Raw genomic sequence first — 20040 nt, forward strand, 5'->3', positions numbered from 1 at the left:
AAAAACGTGTAGCGAAAAGCATTGCAGTCGAGATGGTGTAAGAATTCACCTTAGTAATGTTAACCGAAGCGCGTACCAACAGACTGCGTATTGAAGAGGTCTCTAAGCCGGAAACATAGAGACTGACAGACAGGTTCATGGATAGTTGAAGAAAGAGAGACGGTAGGATTTCGGGTGTACGAAGATATGAGGGGGAGACACGTTGGCAAAGATGAGACGGTTGGCTGCCGACGTTACAGATATCTACTCAAGGAGATGGAAGTGAGCAGCAGCACCAGCAGACGACTGACTGACTGACTGACTGACTGACTAACTGACTGACTGACTCTCACAGGAGAACGATCACAGGTACGTAGGTAGGATAGGATAGGTACCTACGTATAGTATCGTGCAAAAGACATCACCCTCCTAGCGAGCTAGGCGTCCGTATCCTCCTTCGAAATCGCATCACAGATCAAACAGAGCTTATATATTAACTGTAACCCGTGAGGGTGGATTCCTCCCACCTCGACCCTCTTCTACTCTCTATGCCCTCACGTCGAGTTCGCTCCTCGACTCGGTTCGTTCGACTTCTCTCTCTCTCCGCATCATCTTCCGCCTCCATCACCACCTCACCATTCCTGCAGCCCATCCCCGGCCATCACTGATGTTTGACTTATGTAGACGGAAACTTGAAGGGTCAACTGGCCGGGTGGGCTGCTATCCTTACATTAACGAGATTAATATTCCGATGAATACCATTGCGGTGGTGATCACTGTTGCTCAAAGATGGTCGGATCTGTTCAGGGCGTGGCGAGTCGGAGAACGCGTTGATGACTTCTCCTAAGTTCAGCGGAGCACTATCGAATGCGATATTTTAACACCGTTTAACCAACTCGATACTCTAGACGCGAGTTTTGACTAAACGTGGAAAATACGACGTTACGAAATTCTGAAAGTGAGAGACACGAAGGAGAACGGACAGAACTTTTTCTTTATCAAGTTTATGATTCTTCACAGAGCACGGCTTAAATTCAAGACAAGAAAACTCACCGAGACCAAGTCAACAAAACATCTTATGACTACTTGGAACAACTATCACCAACTGCAACTTATACAGCCCAAGATTCTTACATTGGCGACAATGTCCGTCGTAAAACACACGAGAAGTAACACAGTTTTGTAACAACTAACCTAATATCACGGAGGTAGAGAAAAAACATTTGAACAGCAACTCACGATTACAAGTCAGAATGTGGTTTCGCATCCTGTGTAATCTCCCCCACTACTTTCAGCTGGTCGTGACAATGTACATGAATAGTTGCAAACCCGTTTTAACTCGTCGATATTAAAAGGTTCTATGTTAGCAGGATAATGCAAGAAACATCGAAAGGATACAGTGAAGAACTCGTGCATAGATTTTCACACGTGATTCAGAGATAGGTTACAGATCAAGAATAAATCAACGATTATGGTCTTCGGCTGGACTCACCTGACTCAGCGGTCGTATCCGTTCGTGAATCGACTTCTCGGCTTGCAGCGCAGACGGTGGAGGATGATCGGGTGTCGGTGGTTGAGCGTAGTGCGTTGGGCTGGTCGGCAGCAGCATTTGAACGCGTCGAAGTCGTTTGTCGGTGGCACCGCGGGTCTCAGGATCGCCTTGAGACGAGTATCCGTCTCGTTTATCGTCGAGCAGACTTTCCTGGGATGATTTCAAAGTGATGAACGCATTCGAGACGAATGTCTGTCCGTTGTCAACAGCGATGCTGCCTTCGCTGCACGGTGACTTGTCCGCGTTTTCAAGGTCAAAGTTTTCGTAAGCCCGATCGCAGTTTCGGCGCAGTTTCCGCCTCGGATTCTGGGTCTTTATCTGCTTGTTATCGTAGATCGCGGTTATGGCAACGGGCTCGAAATCAGGGTCACGATTATCACCTGCCGCGCAACTGAATCGCGACTTCATGTCGACGTACTGATCAACGCTCCGAGCCACGTGCCGAAGCTGCTCACGACGAGACTGTAGCTGTTCAAGATCGACGTGACTTCGCGCTCCACTTCGAGCCAGGAACAAATACTCGTAGTTACTCGGTCCCAGGGTGCAATCCGCGGACAGAGACATCTGGGTCTGCAAGTGCGTTGGCGACACCGACAAGTTCCTACGCGGCGGCTTCTTCGGCGGTGTTGGCTGTAACATTAGAACCACGGACTTTGCACAGTTGAAAGAAAAACCCAGGGATTTGCAGATGACTTGGTCCGAATGTCGAAATGAATTTACTCTTCTTTCCGCTGGATCATCGCATCAAGTTTATACGCACTGGCTGAAAACAACACGAGTAGATCTACTCGTTATACATTGCAGACTTGAGTTTGATTGGATTCGATTATACCAATCGCAGGAACTGACTGTGGTTTGTCCTGTGAGACTACAGCTGAGCATGAATCAAGACGGCGTGATGATAGAAATAGACTAAAATACACATTTTGTTCCCCATTCTCAAGATGCTCCCAAATAGTCTACGTGATCCGCTGGTGGATGAAGAAGGTCAACCGCGACTGTAAGAGAGATAAGCAAACAAAAAAAGAAGAAAAGTGAGTCATAATTACCGAAACTTTGCTGTTGGATGCTGGGCTGTGTAGGGAGCTGGAAAGAGGGGCCATGGGCAGGTAAATCCCTGCGGCATTGGAATCGGCTGGCAAGCACCGTCTGTCGCGAGGACTGGGTCCTCCGACGCTCGAGGATGAGGAAACACTGAGCTGGTCGGACTCTCGGCCACACCCGTACCCCGGCAGAGTCAGGGACAGATCCTCGGACATGAAACTAGAGTCCATCAAGCCCCGAGAAGCAGGGAGTGTCTGATAAAGTCCGTTGTCGGATCCCCTGCGAGTTGAAAATTATTCTTAATCTGGTACACAAGGCGAGCTCGTTGTGTTTTTCCTCGTTTGAAGGTTGAGTGTGGATTTACTGTACATCGTATCATTCATTATGTTGTAGTAGAAAGAAGTATAGGTAGGCAGTTTGTGAGTGTAATACATGTTGAATGCGTGCAATGTATCATACCGTGGAATGTCTGGAGTAAGAATAGTGTTGGTGATATTGGTGTTATATGGTTTGTCTTCGGGTGTCGGTTCCGAGCTCTCGAGTGTGTTTATAGAGTTCAGAGTGTCGGACATGGACATAATGACGCTATCGAAAACCGAGCTGAGATCGGAATCTTCCGTCCATGCGGGATGATGCAGGTTCCTCGAGGTCGTTGTATCACTGTCAGGTTCGTCGTTCAGCAACGTTCCCTCGCTATAAAACGTGCAATTTGCTGAATCCCAAGAGTTAAAAGCCGCGAACATCACGCCTCCACAATTACTATGCACCTCCCTAGACATAGGGCAACTTTGCACGTTCACCAAAAACACATGATCTCTTTAGCATAGCTGAGAGCTGCTGCAAAAACAGAGCCTAGGCCAAACAAGCTCGATAAGTAAACTTTCGATAAATAAAATTTGCACGTCAGCGGTTAACCAATCTCTACGATCAGCCGGAAAGCCCAAAACTATTCGCCCGACAGTCTAAAATCCCTCCCTATCCTCTCTTTCAGCACGAACCGCTTAAATGTCGCCATTAAACCGATGAAAGGACCAACAGGTTGGTCGTTCAAAACTTCACCAGAGACAATCAAGCTCGCCGCATACAAACGACCCTGCAGGTAGTACGTATAACCTACTATCGCGGTCACCGAGGTAGGATAGCTAGCTAGTCCAAAGTAATTCTCCGAGATCACAGGACTGATTACTCGAGCTGACCATAACGTATGTGCACTCCTTTTCTCTGCAGGTACATGTCTCTCAACATTCAATATTTGTATATTATTACTTACGACGAGGCTAAGAAAAAAGAAGAAAAAGAAACCACCGGCAAGCATGTCGCGACTTTTTAATGAGGAGTGACAAGGTCACAACGCGTATCGAATCTCCTCTGCATGTTACAGCATCATGGTACAATTTACCCAGAGTAGATGACGAGGGTCGGGGACGACCGCAAGTCAGAAACCATGAGGGAAGTGGTTATTAGTTTTGTGCTGAGAGCAGCAAACATTTACATTGTTTAACGCGATGGATTCATCCCGCAGCTAGGAGAATCTCTCGTCAGAGTTGGTTCGGGGCACCCATCGGCGAGTCCCGGCTCCACCGACGTCAAACATTGGTCAAAATGGGGCGAGATTGGCGGTGGGGGCGAGGGGTTTCACCGGAGTCGAGTCTAGCTGTAACTGGGGGATGGAGGATGGTTTCGGGGCAAGGTAGCGAGGCACCGAGCGAGCGAGCGAAGCGAACGGACCCTGCACCACCATCGCTTGCGTACATCAGGAAAATTAAAGCAAGCCAAGCGATGGCTAACGTGCTGGGGCCACACGCCTATAACCCCCCAGGACGAATGAACCACCGGTGGTGGCGGTCGTGGTAGCAGCAGCAGCAGCAGCAGCAGCAGCAGCAGCGCCGTTCACCACCCGCTCATTCACTCTGATCTCTCTATATATCTGTGCTTTTGTTTGCTCACATCTCCTATATTAAACCGGAGAGTTTCTGTTCCATATACTGCGCGTATATCTGCGTGTTCCACCTACGCATCTACATATATAAGTATATAATATAATCCTGCAGCAGAGTCGCTAAATAAAGGTGAATACCGCTGCTGAGTTCCGAAAAATGTTATTCAGTCACACATCTATATATGGTTATGTTTGTATACATATGTATACACGTGATCTGTTCGTGTTTTGCAAATAAGGGAAACAAAAAATAAAATAAAATACATTGTAACAAAGAAAAAAAAAAATTGCGATAGCGAAAATAACAAAAAAAGAAAAAAAAAGTCGACTTTGCGCTCTGGAAACACCGATATCCATCAGTCCTATATACCATCGCGGGATGAAAATAAATATCCTAAAACAAATATAGCCTCAAGGGAAACTGGAAATTCAGATTTTAATCGGGACTGGACGTCAAGTTATACATGCGTTTATAATAGAGTGTACCCGGGTATACGCGAGAAATGAATATTTCTGAGACTAATGTTGCCACTTTCATTTTTTTCTGTACAAAAATTTCCCTACTTCTTTCCCGATCGCCATGAACAGAATCGCCATTTTTAAATCTCACTTCGTTATAGATTCGGTAATGACCGGTGCCACGATGATGCAGGTCGCAAATCGCATGAGACAGAAAGCGGAAATTTTTCAAGTATTTTGATTGTTATAAATAAACAGAAATAGAAAACATCTCATTCGAATACTTATATTAATCACGTACTTTTCTTTAAAAACTTATTTTGCCCCACAGTCTTTATTATTTTCGATACTTTCAAAATTATTTAATAAGTTACCCTGATTTTACAGCGGTGATTTGAATTACCCCGGCTGATAAACGGAAGGCGCAAAATAACAGAATCAGCGCGTTAACCGAATGAAAATAATCCTTGTGGTCGAAGCAAATATTCCCACGAACAACAATCACCGTGATACGACGAGAAATGGTTGACCGTAGACAAAACCGCATCAGCCGTTTACCTGGTGTATCAAAGACTTTCAACGCTACAGATAGTTAGTTGTTCGTTGCAATTATCTGTCTATCCAAACCGGAAAATGACCGACCGTAGAATGAGTAGAGCAAATAGAAAAAAACAAAGAGATACCAACACAGACCAGCGAAATTCACGTCACAATTCAACGTCAAAGAGCAACCGCTCGAATCGTCGATCGAGTGCGATAGAATAGATGTACGTAATATACTCACAAAGACATGACGGACATTCCGGAAATGCGTCTATCGTCATCCCGAGGTTTGAAATAGAACTGCCATTGGGTGGGCGAGGTTCCTTCCGCCGGTGAAAAATCGTTCCCTGGACGAACGTTCTCGTAAGGACTGCCGAGGGATCCGCTGCCCTGAACAGGAATCGGTGGCAAATTCTCGCTGTCCGCGTCACTCTCGACACCGGACGAAGATCTGTGCCCTGAGGAAAAGGGAAAAGGGGAAACTCGAGATCGGCTCTCGCCGAATAAAAACAAACCAATCCCACGTACTCTTTATCACAGTGGTGATGTCCTGCGTGACATGTGGCGGAAACTGGCCCAGTAAATCGAGGACCGTGTTCTGCCGCGAGTCCCTGATCCCGAGATCAACGCCCCGGTCCAACAAGGTCCTGACAACCTCCATCTTACCGCAAAGAGCCGCCTCGTGCATCGCGGTTCCGGCGGAAGTCCTGGTGTTCACGTCCACTCCCGAAGCCAGAAGGACCTCGACGACAGCCCTGTAACACGAGTTCGAAGATTTTCCAAATAACAGCAAAAAGTGTCGGGACAACCAAAGAATCTAGTCCTGAAAAATCCTTCTTCAAACGGGATCCGGGTTTACAGGTAAATTTGACGGCCTGCATGGTGTGCAATTTCAATACCAACCTGCAAATGTGCAGTGTACGTAAAACCCGGGTAACCAAACAGGATTCCCGGCCAGGGTGTGACGGCATTGTTGGCTGGATGAGGACGAGGATCAGGGGGTGGTGTGTTTGTCCTGGCTTACCGAGCGCGACGATATTGAATCCGATAATTGACATTACCAGAACACTCGGATGGACTCACGACGTGCCGACTGCGTCATTCGGCGCCAAATGGAAATAGCCGGTTTCGGATGGTTTATTTTGCCAAAATCGAAGCGATAAAATACGTCAGTTTTGGTAACGGTGCCTGCATCGATGCGTCGGGCGTGGGATGCAACGGAGGTATCGCGACGTGAACGATCCTATTACCAGCGAAGCGTCGATGAAACGATTACGGATAACCGTACGATCGCGTATTTCGACGAGAAAAACCTCGTGTTATACCTACCCGATTACAACGCGGCGACCACGTGCGGTTGTTGGAGCCAATTCCGGAATTCCTGTTCATATTATAAACCAATAATTTTCACGGTTTATCCGAGATTATACACCGCGTATACATGACGACTATACGCGCCGCCGCGCCGCCACACCGCAATTCCATTTTCAAACGAGTTGTTCCGAACCGAATTAGTCGGTTTTAACTCCCTCGCTCTAAATTGACTAGCACGTTACACAATCCGGCTAGCTATGGATTCCCGGATTTCACACGCATCCCGATGCACTCTGTCCGTTTTACGACCAATCCCAATGCTTCCATATCCACGTCCGTACGTTTCAGGGAAAAAATATTTTTATTTAAAATACCGAGTAGCAGAAATTCCGAGATATGGTTTCAAATTTATCACTCAAACGGTCGACTTGACAAACTCGAAAACTTTGCTCAAAAATATAGAAGACAATGAAAAGAGTCTTGGAATTTCAGGATGTGAACCGAGTTTTTCTGCAGACCAACAAATTCGCTCACTCTTGACAAACGATTCACGGAATCCCCGACAATCGAATGCAATGCAATGCAACGCAACGCGCTGCATCGATGCCTGCACACACTGTGATTCTCAAGCACTAATGTGATTCTCCTAATCGGAAGGGTACGCTCAACTGCAGGGATTCGCGCCTATGTACGGGCATGCATAGAGCATTCGTGATGTGATCGGGAATCAGTACAGTGCGATAATGCTGTATGGAGTCCGTGGTATTACGGTAAAATCGAGATTGCGATGCGTCGCCTATAACAGCGCAGGATAGACGCGTATACCTAGAATACGTGCAACGTGGAATCGAGATAGACGTAACGATTCGCGGTTCGACGGGTGCCGGTTTTGAACCGGAAAATCGACGGCGTGTCTGCAACTGGCGTAAGTTCTACTTCGTGCTAATTGGTCCTAATTAACCAGCGCGACAAATGCGTCAGCAGCATTCTGACCCTCGAGCAGGTAATTATCATTACACTGAAAATATTTCGGTGTTTGTACACACACGCGTCCAAAAAAAAAACAAAAAACAAACAACAATCGTCAACCGTAGCTGAGGGGAAAAAACGTCAGCAAGTCCAAATGTCCGCATCGTTATCGTAACACTTAATTTGTACAAGCACGAAAAAATGTCAAAAACTAGACGACGAGGCACGAAGTTGGCCGCAGTTATGCAAAGCGTGTAAGCCGTTGCGCATCGAGGATGCAAGTATCGTTGAAACGATGATCGCTAAGTGCAGAGAATCATTCTATAATCACCCCACATTCGCTCGAAACTTTAATCATCTCACCTGTGACCGTTACGCGATGCGAGGTGAAGCGGCGTGTGAGGGAATATCAGAGACGACGAGGAACTCCGCAGCGGCTCGATGAGCTCCGGATGCGTCCGAACCAGAAGTTCGACGGTCTCCAGCCTGAAACAGAGCGTGAGATTTTTTTTTCACCGAAAGATGCTTAGAGAACTAGATAGTTTCCATTTTTCTCACTGTTCAGTCGTACGTTTACACCAGTGTAATTTAATTGAAAAATCTGTGAAAAGATAACGAGTTTTTCTTTTTCCTTCGTTAATAAATCATTTTTGTATCGCAATGATTACGATGCAACGAGTTTACGTGTGGGAATAAGTGTACCGAAGTTGTCGACTAATCTAAACTGAACTCTGAAACATGCCCGTTATCTTAATTCTAGAAAGTTGACGATGCGTTTACTGCGTCGTGGTTTGTCGGAGTTGAAATGAATCGTCCCAGTTGGGAGAAAAAAAAAAATTGTACCGCAGGCGAAGAATCTATGTATATGAAAAAAAATACATATATTCATTATCGACAGATAACGGTGGGAAAAGAAATACCACATGGACTCGAGAAACGCGCTGACGGTCGTATGTAAAAAAAAAAAATCTGTCCACAGTCGTCCACTTTTCATCATATGCTGTACTTTTCAGTTCAAGTTCTTTCTTATTTTCTCATTATTTCTTTCTTCTACAAGTGATGTCAAATTCACGAAGAATAAAATAATATCGATTAATGTCATAATCGATTAAAAAAGTTACAAATGCATCGCTCCAAAAATCCGGATAGTATTTTACAAAGTTTATAAAACCATCCCAAAAAATGAAATTTGCCGTTTACTTTTGGCCCGATGCAATGATAGTAATATATGTGTATGTGTTCCAAGAATTCACGAACGGTGAATTCCTCCCGTGCTCCATTGTTATAGCGAGCACAATTCGCGCAGACGTATAAATTTATTTGATCAAATTATTAAGACTAATTCAATTTCCTCCATTTAGTCTCTTGGGTTGAGTAGCTTTCCGCCTCGAAAAATTTATTCTCCGTTGCGGTATATAATATATAAAGAGAGGTAGTATACAAAGAAGCTATACGTAAATGTACGCTCGTGTTGCATAGAAAAATAGGCGTCAAGTTCGGTTAATAAAACATTTTATGGCGCGACGTGTGTCTCTGCGGCACCGTGAAATGTAAAGAAAGATGAATGAAAAGAAGTGAAAGAAGTTACACGGGGTATAATTAAGAGAAACGAAATGCATTGCGCGTGGCACGAAACTAAAAGTACCCGGTAAGTCTTTCACTTTTCCTCTTTCGTATCTTAGAAATAGAAAGAAGATAAACTAGTTTAATCTTAAAATCAATGTTTGTAAGAAGCAATAACGTCGGTATATTTACCTGCCATATTGTGCGGCCAGATCAAGAGCAGATTCGCCACGACTGTTGCGAATGCTGGGATCACAGCCATGCTGCAATAACTGTGTCACAACTTCCGTGTGGCCATATTGGGCCGCGCAGTGAAGAGCAGTCTCATTGTCCTTGGTCTGTAAAGTAGAATATATAGAATAGAAAGATTAGAAAGAAGATGTAATTTTCAGAGCTGAAAATTATATCCGTATAAAGGATTAAATTTCGGGATGAAATTCTTCCTGCAAATAATAGGGAGAAAAATCAAAGATGAAAATAATGAAAATGTGGAAAAATGCCAAGTTCAATTCACGTCTTCTTTTTTTTTTCCTCCCTCCGTCACAACGTACCGCTAGATTAACGTTGGGCACCGACGGTCCCTGGCAAAGTATGAGCCTGACGATTTCCGCATCCCCGGCCCAGGCGGCGAGATGCAACGGTGACGAGCCCTTAGCGTCGACGACGTTGGTGGACGCCTCGTATTGTAGTAGAATTTTAACCACGTCCCTGAAACAGTCAATTACACAATGCGCGATTTGCATTTGACGTTGTGGGTAAAAGTTAACATCCGCTGACGAAGCAGCGAGTGCTATTCAAGAGAGCGATAAACTGACCTGTGGCCGTTGAGAGCGGCGTGGTGGAGCGCGGAATAACCGCTGGCATCCTGAACGTTTGCACCGGGTCCCCGTCGAAGGCTGAAAAGAGAATTTTCATTCGTTGAGTGAGTAGGATCGAAGAAATGTTCTTGGCTTAGATTACAGGAAAACCAAAGGACAAAAATAGAGAGATGGCACAGCGGAAGCGAAACTTCAATCGACCCAAATTCACAGCGCGAGTTACTTGAGCTGGTCATCCTTATTGCTGCTTGGAATTATTCCTCACGCTCTTCCGCAGAATCAGAGTTCTCGCGTAGACGAGTGCGAAGTAGGTACGCGCGAGGATTGATTTCCGCAATTAAGTAATCGCCTCGTCGGTTCGTTCTGCTCGTATGTAGGTATACTACAACTATCGCCAGCTGACAGCCACATAATACCGGTTTAATTGTTCCATACACACACGGAGAGACTTTTGGTAACAATGTTTGCTGTATCGGTTATCCACAATTACAAAAAAATATACGTAACGTCACGTAAGTGACGCGCACGAGTAATTTCACGCCATCGATCTGGACTGAAATGATTACGTACGTACATATGTAAAATATCCGTAATGGTTTAATGTTGTACCACACATGTATACGTATACACATATCACGCATAATTATTTTCTCGTTTCCAGATACCCACGACGAGAAGAACGTTTTTCTCCTTTTTTTTTAGCTTTACACCTCTCGAGTGAACTGATTTACCCCGATAACTGGAGCGTTTCACCGAGCATTCAACGATTTCAAACTTTTCGAAACTTTTTTTTTTTTTATTTGAACCCAATTACTATGATGTAAGGATAAAATTATTTATGCGACTAAAAAATATGTGTGTATACCTGATCTAGCTTGTTGAAATAAATAAAAGATCAGATAATACAACAGTGTCAAATGGCTAAACTGCTGCATTATACAATCAAAAATTTGTTATATAAATCGAAATTAATCAATTATTATACAATTGCCGAGTTTCGCTCGTATTCACAAAGAAAGTAAGATGATCCTGCAACACTTCGCATGTCATAATACCGACATTGCAGACACGCGCAATATATATATAATAGTACGCGTAAGAATTACAGAAGCTGCAGGGGCGACATAACGAAGAGCTCATAATCAGAGTCCTTCCGTTCAGCACATGTTATTCTCTCTCCTCTCGTTACCGAGCATTGTTGCGTCGTTCGTCGATCTCTCTTAGCAGCAGCGGCAGCACCTCTTATAAATGCGACTAGGCGTAATATGTGCAAACAAACAAGACCGACGCACACAGCAAACAGAAGTCCATGCATAACGGGCAAACATTGCATCCATACCCCCGATTCTATCTATGCAGTTCTTACAAACGCGTTTACCCCGCGGGAATACAACCGTATAACCAACCAACCTGTTTGCTCATAACTTTTGATCCTCTTGAAGCTCGTTTGCGAGGGATAACAATGTAGGCATCTATTATAGACGAAACTATACGAGTATCGATAACCTACCTCACGATATCGTCAACACGTAAAATCGATCCGCAAAGACTCTTCGTGTCAACGTCAAATCGTTTCAGATGAAATGAATTTTTTACATATATATGTATATATGTAACACACATCCATTCAGCGCCCAGAATCAAATCGTTTATGTTTAATACCAGAATCGAAATCAGAATCAATTTGCAATTCATTATAACGATACTAGGTGACTTCGGAAATGGCAAGACACGTGACTGATTTTCATTACAGAACAAGCCAACAATAAACATGATTGAATTACATGTAAAATGAATTTCGGTGTAACAATTCTCGTGTAAATTTCGGGATGATCAGTGCATTTCAAGCAATAATTCGCATCGCGTGCAGTGATAATTAATTTTTGCTGGTGGATGAGAAAAAATAAAAAAAAAATGTAAAAGAAATTATCAGACTTTCAAGAGATGATAAAGAGTCATACAACGAGTTCCGAACCTGCAGCGTCTTCTAAATCACCATATGTCAAAATTAACTGCAATACCGGGTCCCTTAAGGAGGCGACGGAGACGATCGCTGAGAGTCTGAGACAATGAAAAAAATACGACGAGACATGTGGGTAACTAGCAATTACGCCACGCTGAAGCAAACTGTTATATACTACATTTAGGGTCTATCGACCCGGACCTCAAGACCTCCTCAAATAAGATTCCCTCGATTAACGAGTATAGAGGCTAAAATTGCCGCGATGTAATAAATATCCAGCTCGCCGGTTGCTAATCAATAAACAATACATACATATATATATATATATATATATATTGTGCATATACAACATACTATATTATTATGTTGTTGTGTAAATAACGTGCGAAAGAGGAAAAAAAATTTGTTAGCTCTACTCTCAGCCGATGCCCCCCCGTTTTCGGTTCTTCCCAAATACATAACAAGACGCGAGGTTATATAATAAAAAAAATATATATGTAGGGGGAGAGACGGCGAAGTGATCGCATAATATTTGCCATCATCAAATTGTCCCGCGACGCAGGTATTATATGACAGGCGAGAGAAGGCTAACATTACTTAATATTTTGCTCCCTCGTCCATCGTCCACGTCCTCCTCGTCACCAGCATGGTATAATCTGCTTGACGAGTAAACAAACTTGCAGTCATACTCTCTCTCTCTCTCTCTCTCTCTCTCTCTCTGTCTCTCTCTCCTGCACATGCTGCACTTGATAGTGGATATTTATAGACATACGTATATGTATGTATAGCTCTGCGATAACAGGGTCTTGAGATAGATAACGTTACACATACGAGAACGCATTCATTGCCACGACTTATTAATTATCAAACTGCATCAGTACTAATTAATTAATTGCGACAAATCGTTGCATCGAATTTACATTAATCGGTGACGAAAAGTATTCTGTAAATTCATCGAATTTATGAATTCGTATTTGTTCGGTATGTTTTTAATCTGTTCCCGGCTTTATCGCAACTTTATATGTATACGAAGCGGGTCAAAATGGGTATGGAAAGATTTTGTGCACCGTGAGAATTTAAAAATGACAATGGCGCGTGTACACCGTGTGATCACTGATGACGAGTAGGAATTTTTCTCGAAAAACAATTCTGAGTCATGTTTGGCTGTGAACTTTTATATTTTGATATCGTGAAGAAACCAATACTGTCAAACCAATCAACCACCGCGTGTCTTTCTAACTGCCGCGTGTCGGCTCGTCTGTCGAAAAACATAAGTGGAAGGGTCTGCTAGTCTGATCAAAGCAGAGAAGCCGTGTTGGCGGATGAGTCCCCGAGACTGAAACCGGGAACACGGTAACTATATGGTGTAATCCATAGACACTTGGCGCTTCAAGATTATCGTCATTATCATTATTTTTATTATTATTTTTTTCCTCTTTCTTTACGTTGTGACGTTAGAAATGAGCGTTTGTTGTACACCGAGGCATCGGCGGGTTACACAACACGTAGGTGCCTACCTACCTATATACCTATACACTACCTGTAATATAAAGAACAAGAGGGCAAAAGTGCGACGAGAGTAGGGAAACGAACGAGTGGGGGTTTTCAAACAGCGGTGAAAAAAACGTTCGAGTGGAGGAGTAAAAGCGGGGGAGGATGAGAAAGAGAAGACTGGGAAAGGAAGGCGAGAGAGAAAAAGAGAGAGGGAGCCACCTTCGGTGCGGCGTTTGTTTTTGAACCAACAACCCCAACCCCTGCGATCCCCGGTGCTCGTATACTCCTGAATCCAACTGCCTTCATCTCCGCAGCTTTGCCCCTGGACCACCCGAGAACGAGATGATCGTCGTCGAGGGAGGAGAGGAGAAGACAGGAGAGCCGGCATATCCTGCAGGGCGGGTGAAAGCTCGGTTGGCACGTCACTGCGGCGTACTTCAGGGCGTAACTACGTTACACGGTACATATTAGGAGTGTGCAGGGTGCTTGGAGAACATATGTGCGCCTGGTCCCCGAGTCGTGTCAACTCTATGTATGTGCGGATGGATGAATGGATGGATGGATGGATGGATGGATGGATGGATGGATGGATGGAGTCGTATATACGTAAGTCGTCGTCAGGCGAAGAGACGGCAAGAGTGATGCGGTGTATCGTGGTATATGTATATACACTTGCGTTATAGGTATACGCGCACGCGAAAGAGGGAGAGAGAGAGAGAGGCGTCCTCCTCTTTCATTCATCCCATTCATTCGAGTTCGCCTGCCTAACTTCCTTAATTAAACTGGGAAGATTGTCTGCAAAAAGGGCAATGCCGTCAGCCCCCTCTTGGCCCCCTTCTAATTCAACCACCCCGTGCACCTCTTACTGTCGCCCTTTTTCGACCGGGACTCGTAAGGCACTTGGCCTCCATAACGACGACACCGTCAACGACGGTAACTGCGGAATGAGATATATATTTCACCTTTACTGTATATATCCACCCAGCATCAACAGCTACCCTAATTCACCCTGCAGCGAAACTTCCGACTATTCCCATAACCGTTCGTTAGACCGCTCTACTGCACTATTTTCGTTTCATTTCATCGGGATGAGGGAAAATGAGAGACGGCAGTCTTCGAAGTTAATTTCGCCGCTCACTTGCGATTACCGATTTCGCGTCTGTTTTCTACACGGTACAAGGGAGGTATTTTCATTGTGAACACAGAGGCATCGTATAACCGTCATGGCCGTGTAAAATACTTTCATTTTTGTTCAAAGTCTGTATCCGAAAAGAACCTCTAATCGGTTACAAAACTAACCGAATTACACGTTCAAACGAAGTATCCTAATACCTGTTACGTTACGTACCTACATGTAGAAATTAAATTACCAGAAAGATCTAATCGAGACATCGTGCTCCGTAAAAACAATCAATTAGTGGGCTGATTGACCAATCGCCGTGATCCACGCGAGTTGGCTACAGTGTGATTATACTAGTCTAAGAATAGTTGGTTTCACAGCTCTGTTATATATCTACACTACACATTATTCGTAGAGCACACGCGTTCTGAACGGAGTGAAAACCTCTACAAGAGAAAACGGTTAGCATCAGCTGGTATAGCGGTTTGCGGTAAACCGCTGCGCAACCATACAATCCTAACATTCGTGGAAAACCCGAAGCCCTTCCATATTGTGACACTCATAATCAATCTAGAGTGGAAGAGGTATACTGTCGGCGCGAAGTAGGCATGATTGAAATCCGTTTGCTGAATGTCAACGGAATGAAACCACACAGTGGTCACCATATTCGGTACAATTTTATTTCCCCCGTTTTAAAATGCGACGGCATAATAGATACGTGTAATTCCTAACATCATGTTACGTAGTATCATTTTTTCCTCGGATCGTTATGCAATTTTTCCGTTAAATATGCAACACGGGCAAGGAAAACGTTACCCTTGAAACTAGATAGAAATGACTCGAGGCCGAGATGGTGCGAGGGGTTGAGATACGGAGAGGGTGTTCAGGCGTCAATCGATAGCTTCCGCCCTCCTCTGAGAGAGCGCGAGAGAGAGGAGAGCAGAGAAAGGAGAAAATTGATCCTTCTTCCAGGCACGACGACCTGTGACCGAAGAATCGTTTCCTCATTTGTTTTCGCATACAGATTTAATTTGCTTAATCCTGCAATTAAGATATTCGATAACGGTTTCGCGATTAGGTTACTTGTATATCAGGTACAAAAGGGCCTCGATTGTCGAAAGGATAACAATTTAAGCAACGAAGTCAATTAAGGAAAATCTGCCGAGTGCATAAAATTTTACTCTCGTTTGAAGAGGAAGATAGCTGATGTAAAAAAAAAACGTTCATAAATGTGCCAATGTCAAGGAAACAATGGTTGCGATCACACTCGAGTGGTACTACGAATTTCGAAAAGTGATAAAGGAAATACCGAAAGGACTGGCGCAGACGTAAGAAGTTATATTCGGTAATTAATTAAGGTTGCCACACCCTCTCGTGCATCAGGTGTAATATTGTTGGCTTTCGACGATGTTCCACTCCCGCTGCTATTATACGAGGATCGCGTGCCGAAAGGCCCGGCCTAGTCTTGTACCCTGGACCCCAAAACTCTACGGGAGAAATTGTTTCAACGTTGAGTGGGTGCCCTGATCGATTTCGCCGTCGACGTATGTATATATTTGGAGATATATGAGTATTGCTCACGTTTCTCAAACGCAAAAAGGGTCAAGCAACCCTATTCTAACCGCAATTCAATTGACGCCGAAATAAATAAATAATATGAATTTTACGAATTTATTTAGTGCGATTTTGTAGGATCCATGCCATTTTTTTATTTCTGCGTTAATTGACAATTTATTCTACTGTTTTTGTTCATAATTGCGGTTAAAATGGGGCTGTACACGTAAATCTGTGGTTACTAATTACCGTTTCACTATTTGCCACGCACGCCATTATTCTTCTACATATTTTTGGTGTTTAATTTCACCGACTACAAGGATCAGTCGGAAGTTCATCTCGGATATTTACAATTAGAGAGTTTCGTCGACGAATATTGGTTCCAGTTTTTTGGCTTTATTATTTACACTGAAGTATAGTGTGAATATAGGATAGGAGTATATTGAATAGAGCTACATATTTAAAAATTTGGTTTTCTTTTTTGCGCCCCTTCATTAGTTTGAAACTTTTTGCCACAGCGAGTGTACAAGAAACTTTTAAGCAGGACGATTTACAGGTATAATTATATCTACACAGCATAGCACGGGGAAGAAAGCGCACTGACTGACCTAATTCTTCGCCTCTACGTAGGTATATATACGTGTTTTTTACTATAGTATAGATTGCGTTAAAGTGAGTAAGTGCGATGGTGGTGAAAATGAAATCAGTTAAATTTCCATTTCTTCGTTTGGTAAAAAAGATGAAACTAAAAAAAAAAATCATGTGACTGAAAACGAAAATGAAACTTTTCCCGATCCTTGACACGTAAAACGCGGAGTAAAACGTCCAAAACGTTCCTTGATATAAAAACACAAGGCTAAATTGAGTATATAATCTTTAGCAAAGTCAGGAAAAAAAAAAAAAAAAAAACAAGTTAAAACAACCAAGGGAGAAAGGATTCTAAACTGAAAGGGAAAAAGGTGAAAGACGAGAGGAGGAAAATAAATGCAATAATGATGATGATAACAACAAAAACTCATTTTCTTAATGCTTCCCAAGAGTTCGTGTATAATATGTATATATACGTATACAAAATTTCTCTTTTCTTTTTCCCCTCGCGCGAGAAAAGCTCACTGTTGAATAATACATACATACGCACATGCATAAAAATACGTGTGTATACGTAAGAAACGAAAACAAGATGAGAACAATGGAAGAAAAGCTCCTCGCGTCAAACTTTCCGCGCGAAGCAGCAAGCAGCCAGTTTTTCTGGTGCAGGTTTTTTAGGGTAGGTGCTCACCTACCTATACACGAAAGTTTCGTACACCCTACGTGCACACGGGTACAACGTGTACGTACAACAAACAGGGTAAAGAGCAATTTGTTGAAAAGAGAACCCGCTTGTCGCGATGCACTCAGCGTCCCCCATCTCCCCCATTCTTGTTCCTTTTAAGTCGCCTCGTGTGCCGCCTGCTATACAAACCGTTGCGCCAAGTGTCGTTGCAGCGGTGTGCAGTTTGCAACAACCGGATAATTGCAAAAGAATTATTCTCGCTCGCTTTACATCGTTGCGGTGCGTTGGTGGATTTCGAGTCATGTGTAAACATACCTAAGTATGTGCGTAAACGACATTGCCACACGCGTTGCATTTTTCTTTGATGATGTGTAGCGTGCGAGTCGCATTATTGTTATTATTATTATCATTATTATTACGATTAATAATTTTCTCGCTGCAGGTAAAAAGAAGTTTATTATACTGCGGACGTTAGCTACCGTTTGTCGGAACAATGGGTGTATACGAGAATGAAAGGAAATAATAAATAAAAAAAAAAAATAAAACCGAGTTCCCGCAAAGCATTTTTAAGCTGTAGAACTCAATCAGGCCAGAGTGAAATTTTTAATTGCTTTGAGACTGGTTTGTCGTTTTTCATACAAGTAAATTGAAACTCCACTTTTCGTTCGTATCAGAATATTGGTATGATTGTATAATGGGGGGTGGAGAAAATGCGAGGAAATTATTGATATGAAATGTTTATAAGTTGGGCGCACAGTAACTGAGCAATTGATATAAAAAAAAACCCAAAATTTTAAATAGTTAGTATCTCATTTAAACACTCACTTTCACAGATAAGAATCTATCTCTTCATTTCTATCTATCTTTATCCGGTAAAGAAAAGAAGAGAGGCGACTGCTAAAAATGAGCTAACGAACTGCTAGAATGAAACTCGTAGAACGAGAAATACCTTGTATGAAATAACGAAAATGACATATTACAGCGACCATCGTTTTAGAATCATAAAAACGTCGATGTAATTAAAGCTGTTGTTACGAGGCACTAAAAAGGTCTCAGAGACATTATCTGGGGTGAAATTAGGCACACGGTTATAAAATTAGACCCGGTTATCTCGCTCTACAAGAATAGATGCTGCATAGCAAGTTTGCACTGAAAACTGGCGGGGTTAGGCTGGATTATAATTCATAGCAAAAGACAACCAGTTTTTTAACACAATCAGCATCGCATCGTGTGTTCTTTACTTTGATAAAACAAAGCTTCCATCTCTTTCAAACCTGTAAGTCATAAGTTCAGGAAGTTTCCAAGCGACAGATAAACATGACTCACTTTAAACGCTCGGTGACACTCCACAGGGAATCCCTGATTGTAAGTGGAGCAATAGATTAAATCACGCGTCATGTGATCACGAGTGCTCTGGACTTGGAACTGCACACTAAAAAAAACTATATGAAAATATTCAATCATTAAAACAATAAGTTGAACCTGGCGCTGCATTTCTTTGAATATTCCCAGTTCTCTAACAGGGAGGATACGGCATAGAAATTGTTTACGACCGAGGAATGTTGAATGCTAGGTAGGTAAATATTTAGTTCTACCAGATAAGATACGAACGAAGATAGACAAAGATATCACCAGACGAACGATGAACTGTATATGAGAGAAAAATTTAACTCGTAACATCGTAAATCAAGAACTTGTAGCCTCATCATCGATCGAAGCTGTAAAATGACTAGAATATAAAGTAGCACAGCGATAATCTGCTCAATAAATTTTCCTAATTTCCAGTAACGACGAACAATAACTCCTAAATTTTCCAGAGTGACCCGAGACCCCAACGACGACCTGCGTACAGTAAAATTATTGCTGTCGAGCAGAACTTTTCGCAGAGATAAATTCCTCGCAAGTGATGCAATAGGTCATCAATTCGAATTCGGAATTAGGTTTTAAAAAAACGGGTATTTTCTCCAGCGGATCAGTGACAGAGAACGAACAAGTGGGCAGGGGATTCTGTCTGGCTGTAGAAAGCGGGCAATTCGGGATGCCGAGGGGCTTGATAATCAGGTAGAAGGGGGCCGAATATCGCAGAAAAATCTTAGTAAAAATGAATTGGCCAGAATCCCGAGTAGGTGCGGGATGCCGGGAAGAGAGCAGCGTTGACGAGTGTTAGGCGATAGGAGACTGAGACACCCACCTTGCTAGCGGACCACTCCTCTTTGCTCGCTGTCCCAATATCTTCTCGACGACGGTGACATTGCCTCCTCGAGCTGCTTCCAACAGCTCCTGGTCCTTGCCCATGGCCCATTTACACTGAATCACCCACTGTATACGCGCACTTGTGTATCGTTTATTCCGTTTTACTACGTTAACTCAAATTTCATTGATCCAACACCGCCATATTGGAACAGACTGCCGCCGGTGGCGCTCTCTTACGTCGCCGAGGCTAACTAAGGAAACAT

The 20040-nt window shown here is 43.3% G+C and overlaps 1 protein-coding gene and 1 long non-coding RNA gene across 7 annotated transcripts in view; one reads left to right on the forward strand and one right to left on the reverse strand.

Annotated features, from left to right (window-relative positions):
• Positions 1-20038, reverse strand: part of LOC124307492 (ankyrin repeat and sterile alpha motif domain-containing protein 1B-like) — a 44388-nt gene extending 24350 nt beyond the window's left edge. For 3 of the 6 annotated variants that reach the window (XM_046769185.1, XM_046769183.1, XM_046769189.1), the window contains exons 1-10: positions 19776-20038; positions 10178-10258; positions 9914-10070; positions 9555-9700; positions 8163-8285; positions 6045-6271; positions 5758-5974; positions 3035-3268; positions 2581-2854; positions 1472-2182 (exon numbers count right to left, since the gene is read on the reverse strand). In XM_046769185.1, coding sequence (XP_046625141.1) covers positions 1472-2182; positions 2581-2854; positions 3035-3268; positions 5758-5974; positions 6045-6271; positions 8163-8285; positions 9555-9700; positions 9914-10070; positions 10178-10258; positions 19776-19879 — 2274 coding nt within the window. In that variant the 5' untranslated portion in view covers positions 19880-20038. The remainder of the gene's footprint in view (positions 1-1471; positions 2183-2580; positions 2855-3034; positions 3269-5757; positions 5975-6044; positions 6272-8162; positions 8286-9554; positions 9701-9913; positions 10071-10177; positions 10259-19775) is intronic. The other 3 variants (XM_046769186.1, XM_046769184.1, XM_046769188.1) reach the window with 2 other exon arrangements.
• Positions 8186-11044, forward strand: LOC124307501 (uncharacterized). Its single transcript, XR_006908832.1, has 3 exons — positions 8186-8297; positions 8560-10746; positions 10842-11044. It is a non-coding gene; the product is annotated as an uncharacterized LOC124307501 (long non-coding RNA).
• Positions 20039-20040: the final 2 nt, after the last annotated feature.

The sequence above is a fragment of the Neodiprion virginianus genome, chromosome 6 (genome assembly GCF_021901495.1).
Source record: "Neodiprion virginianus isolate iyNeoVirg1 chromosome 6, iyNeoVirg1.1, whole genome shotgun sequence".
NCBI lineage: Eukaryota > Metazoa > Arthropoda > Insecta > Hymenoptera > Diprionidae > Neodiprion > Neodiprion virginianus.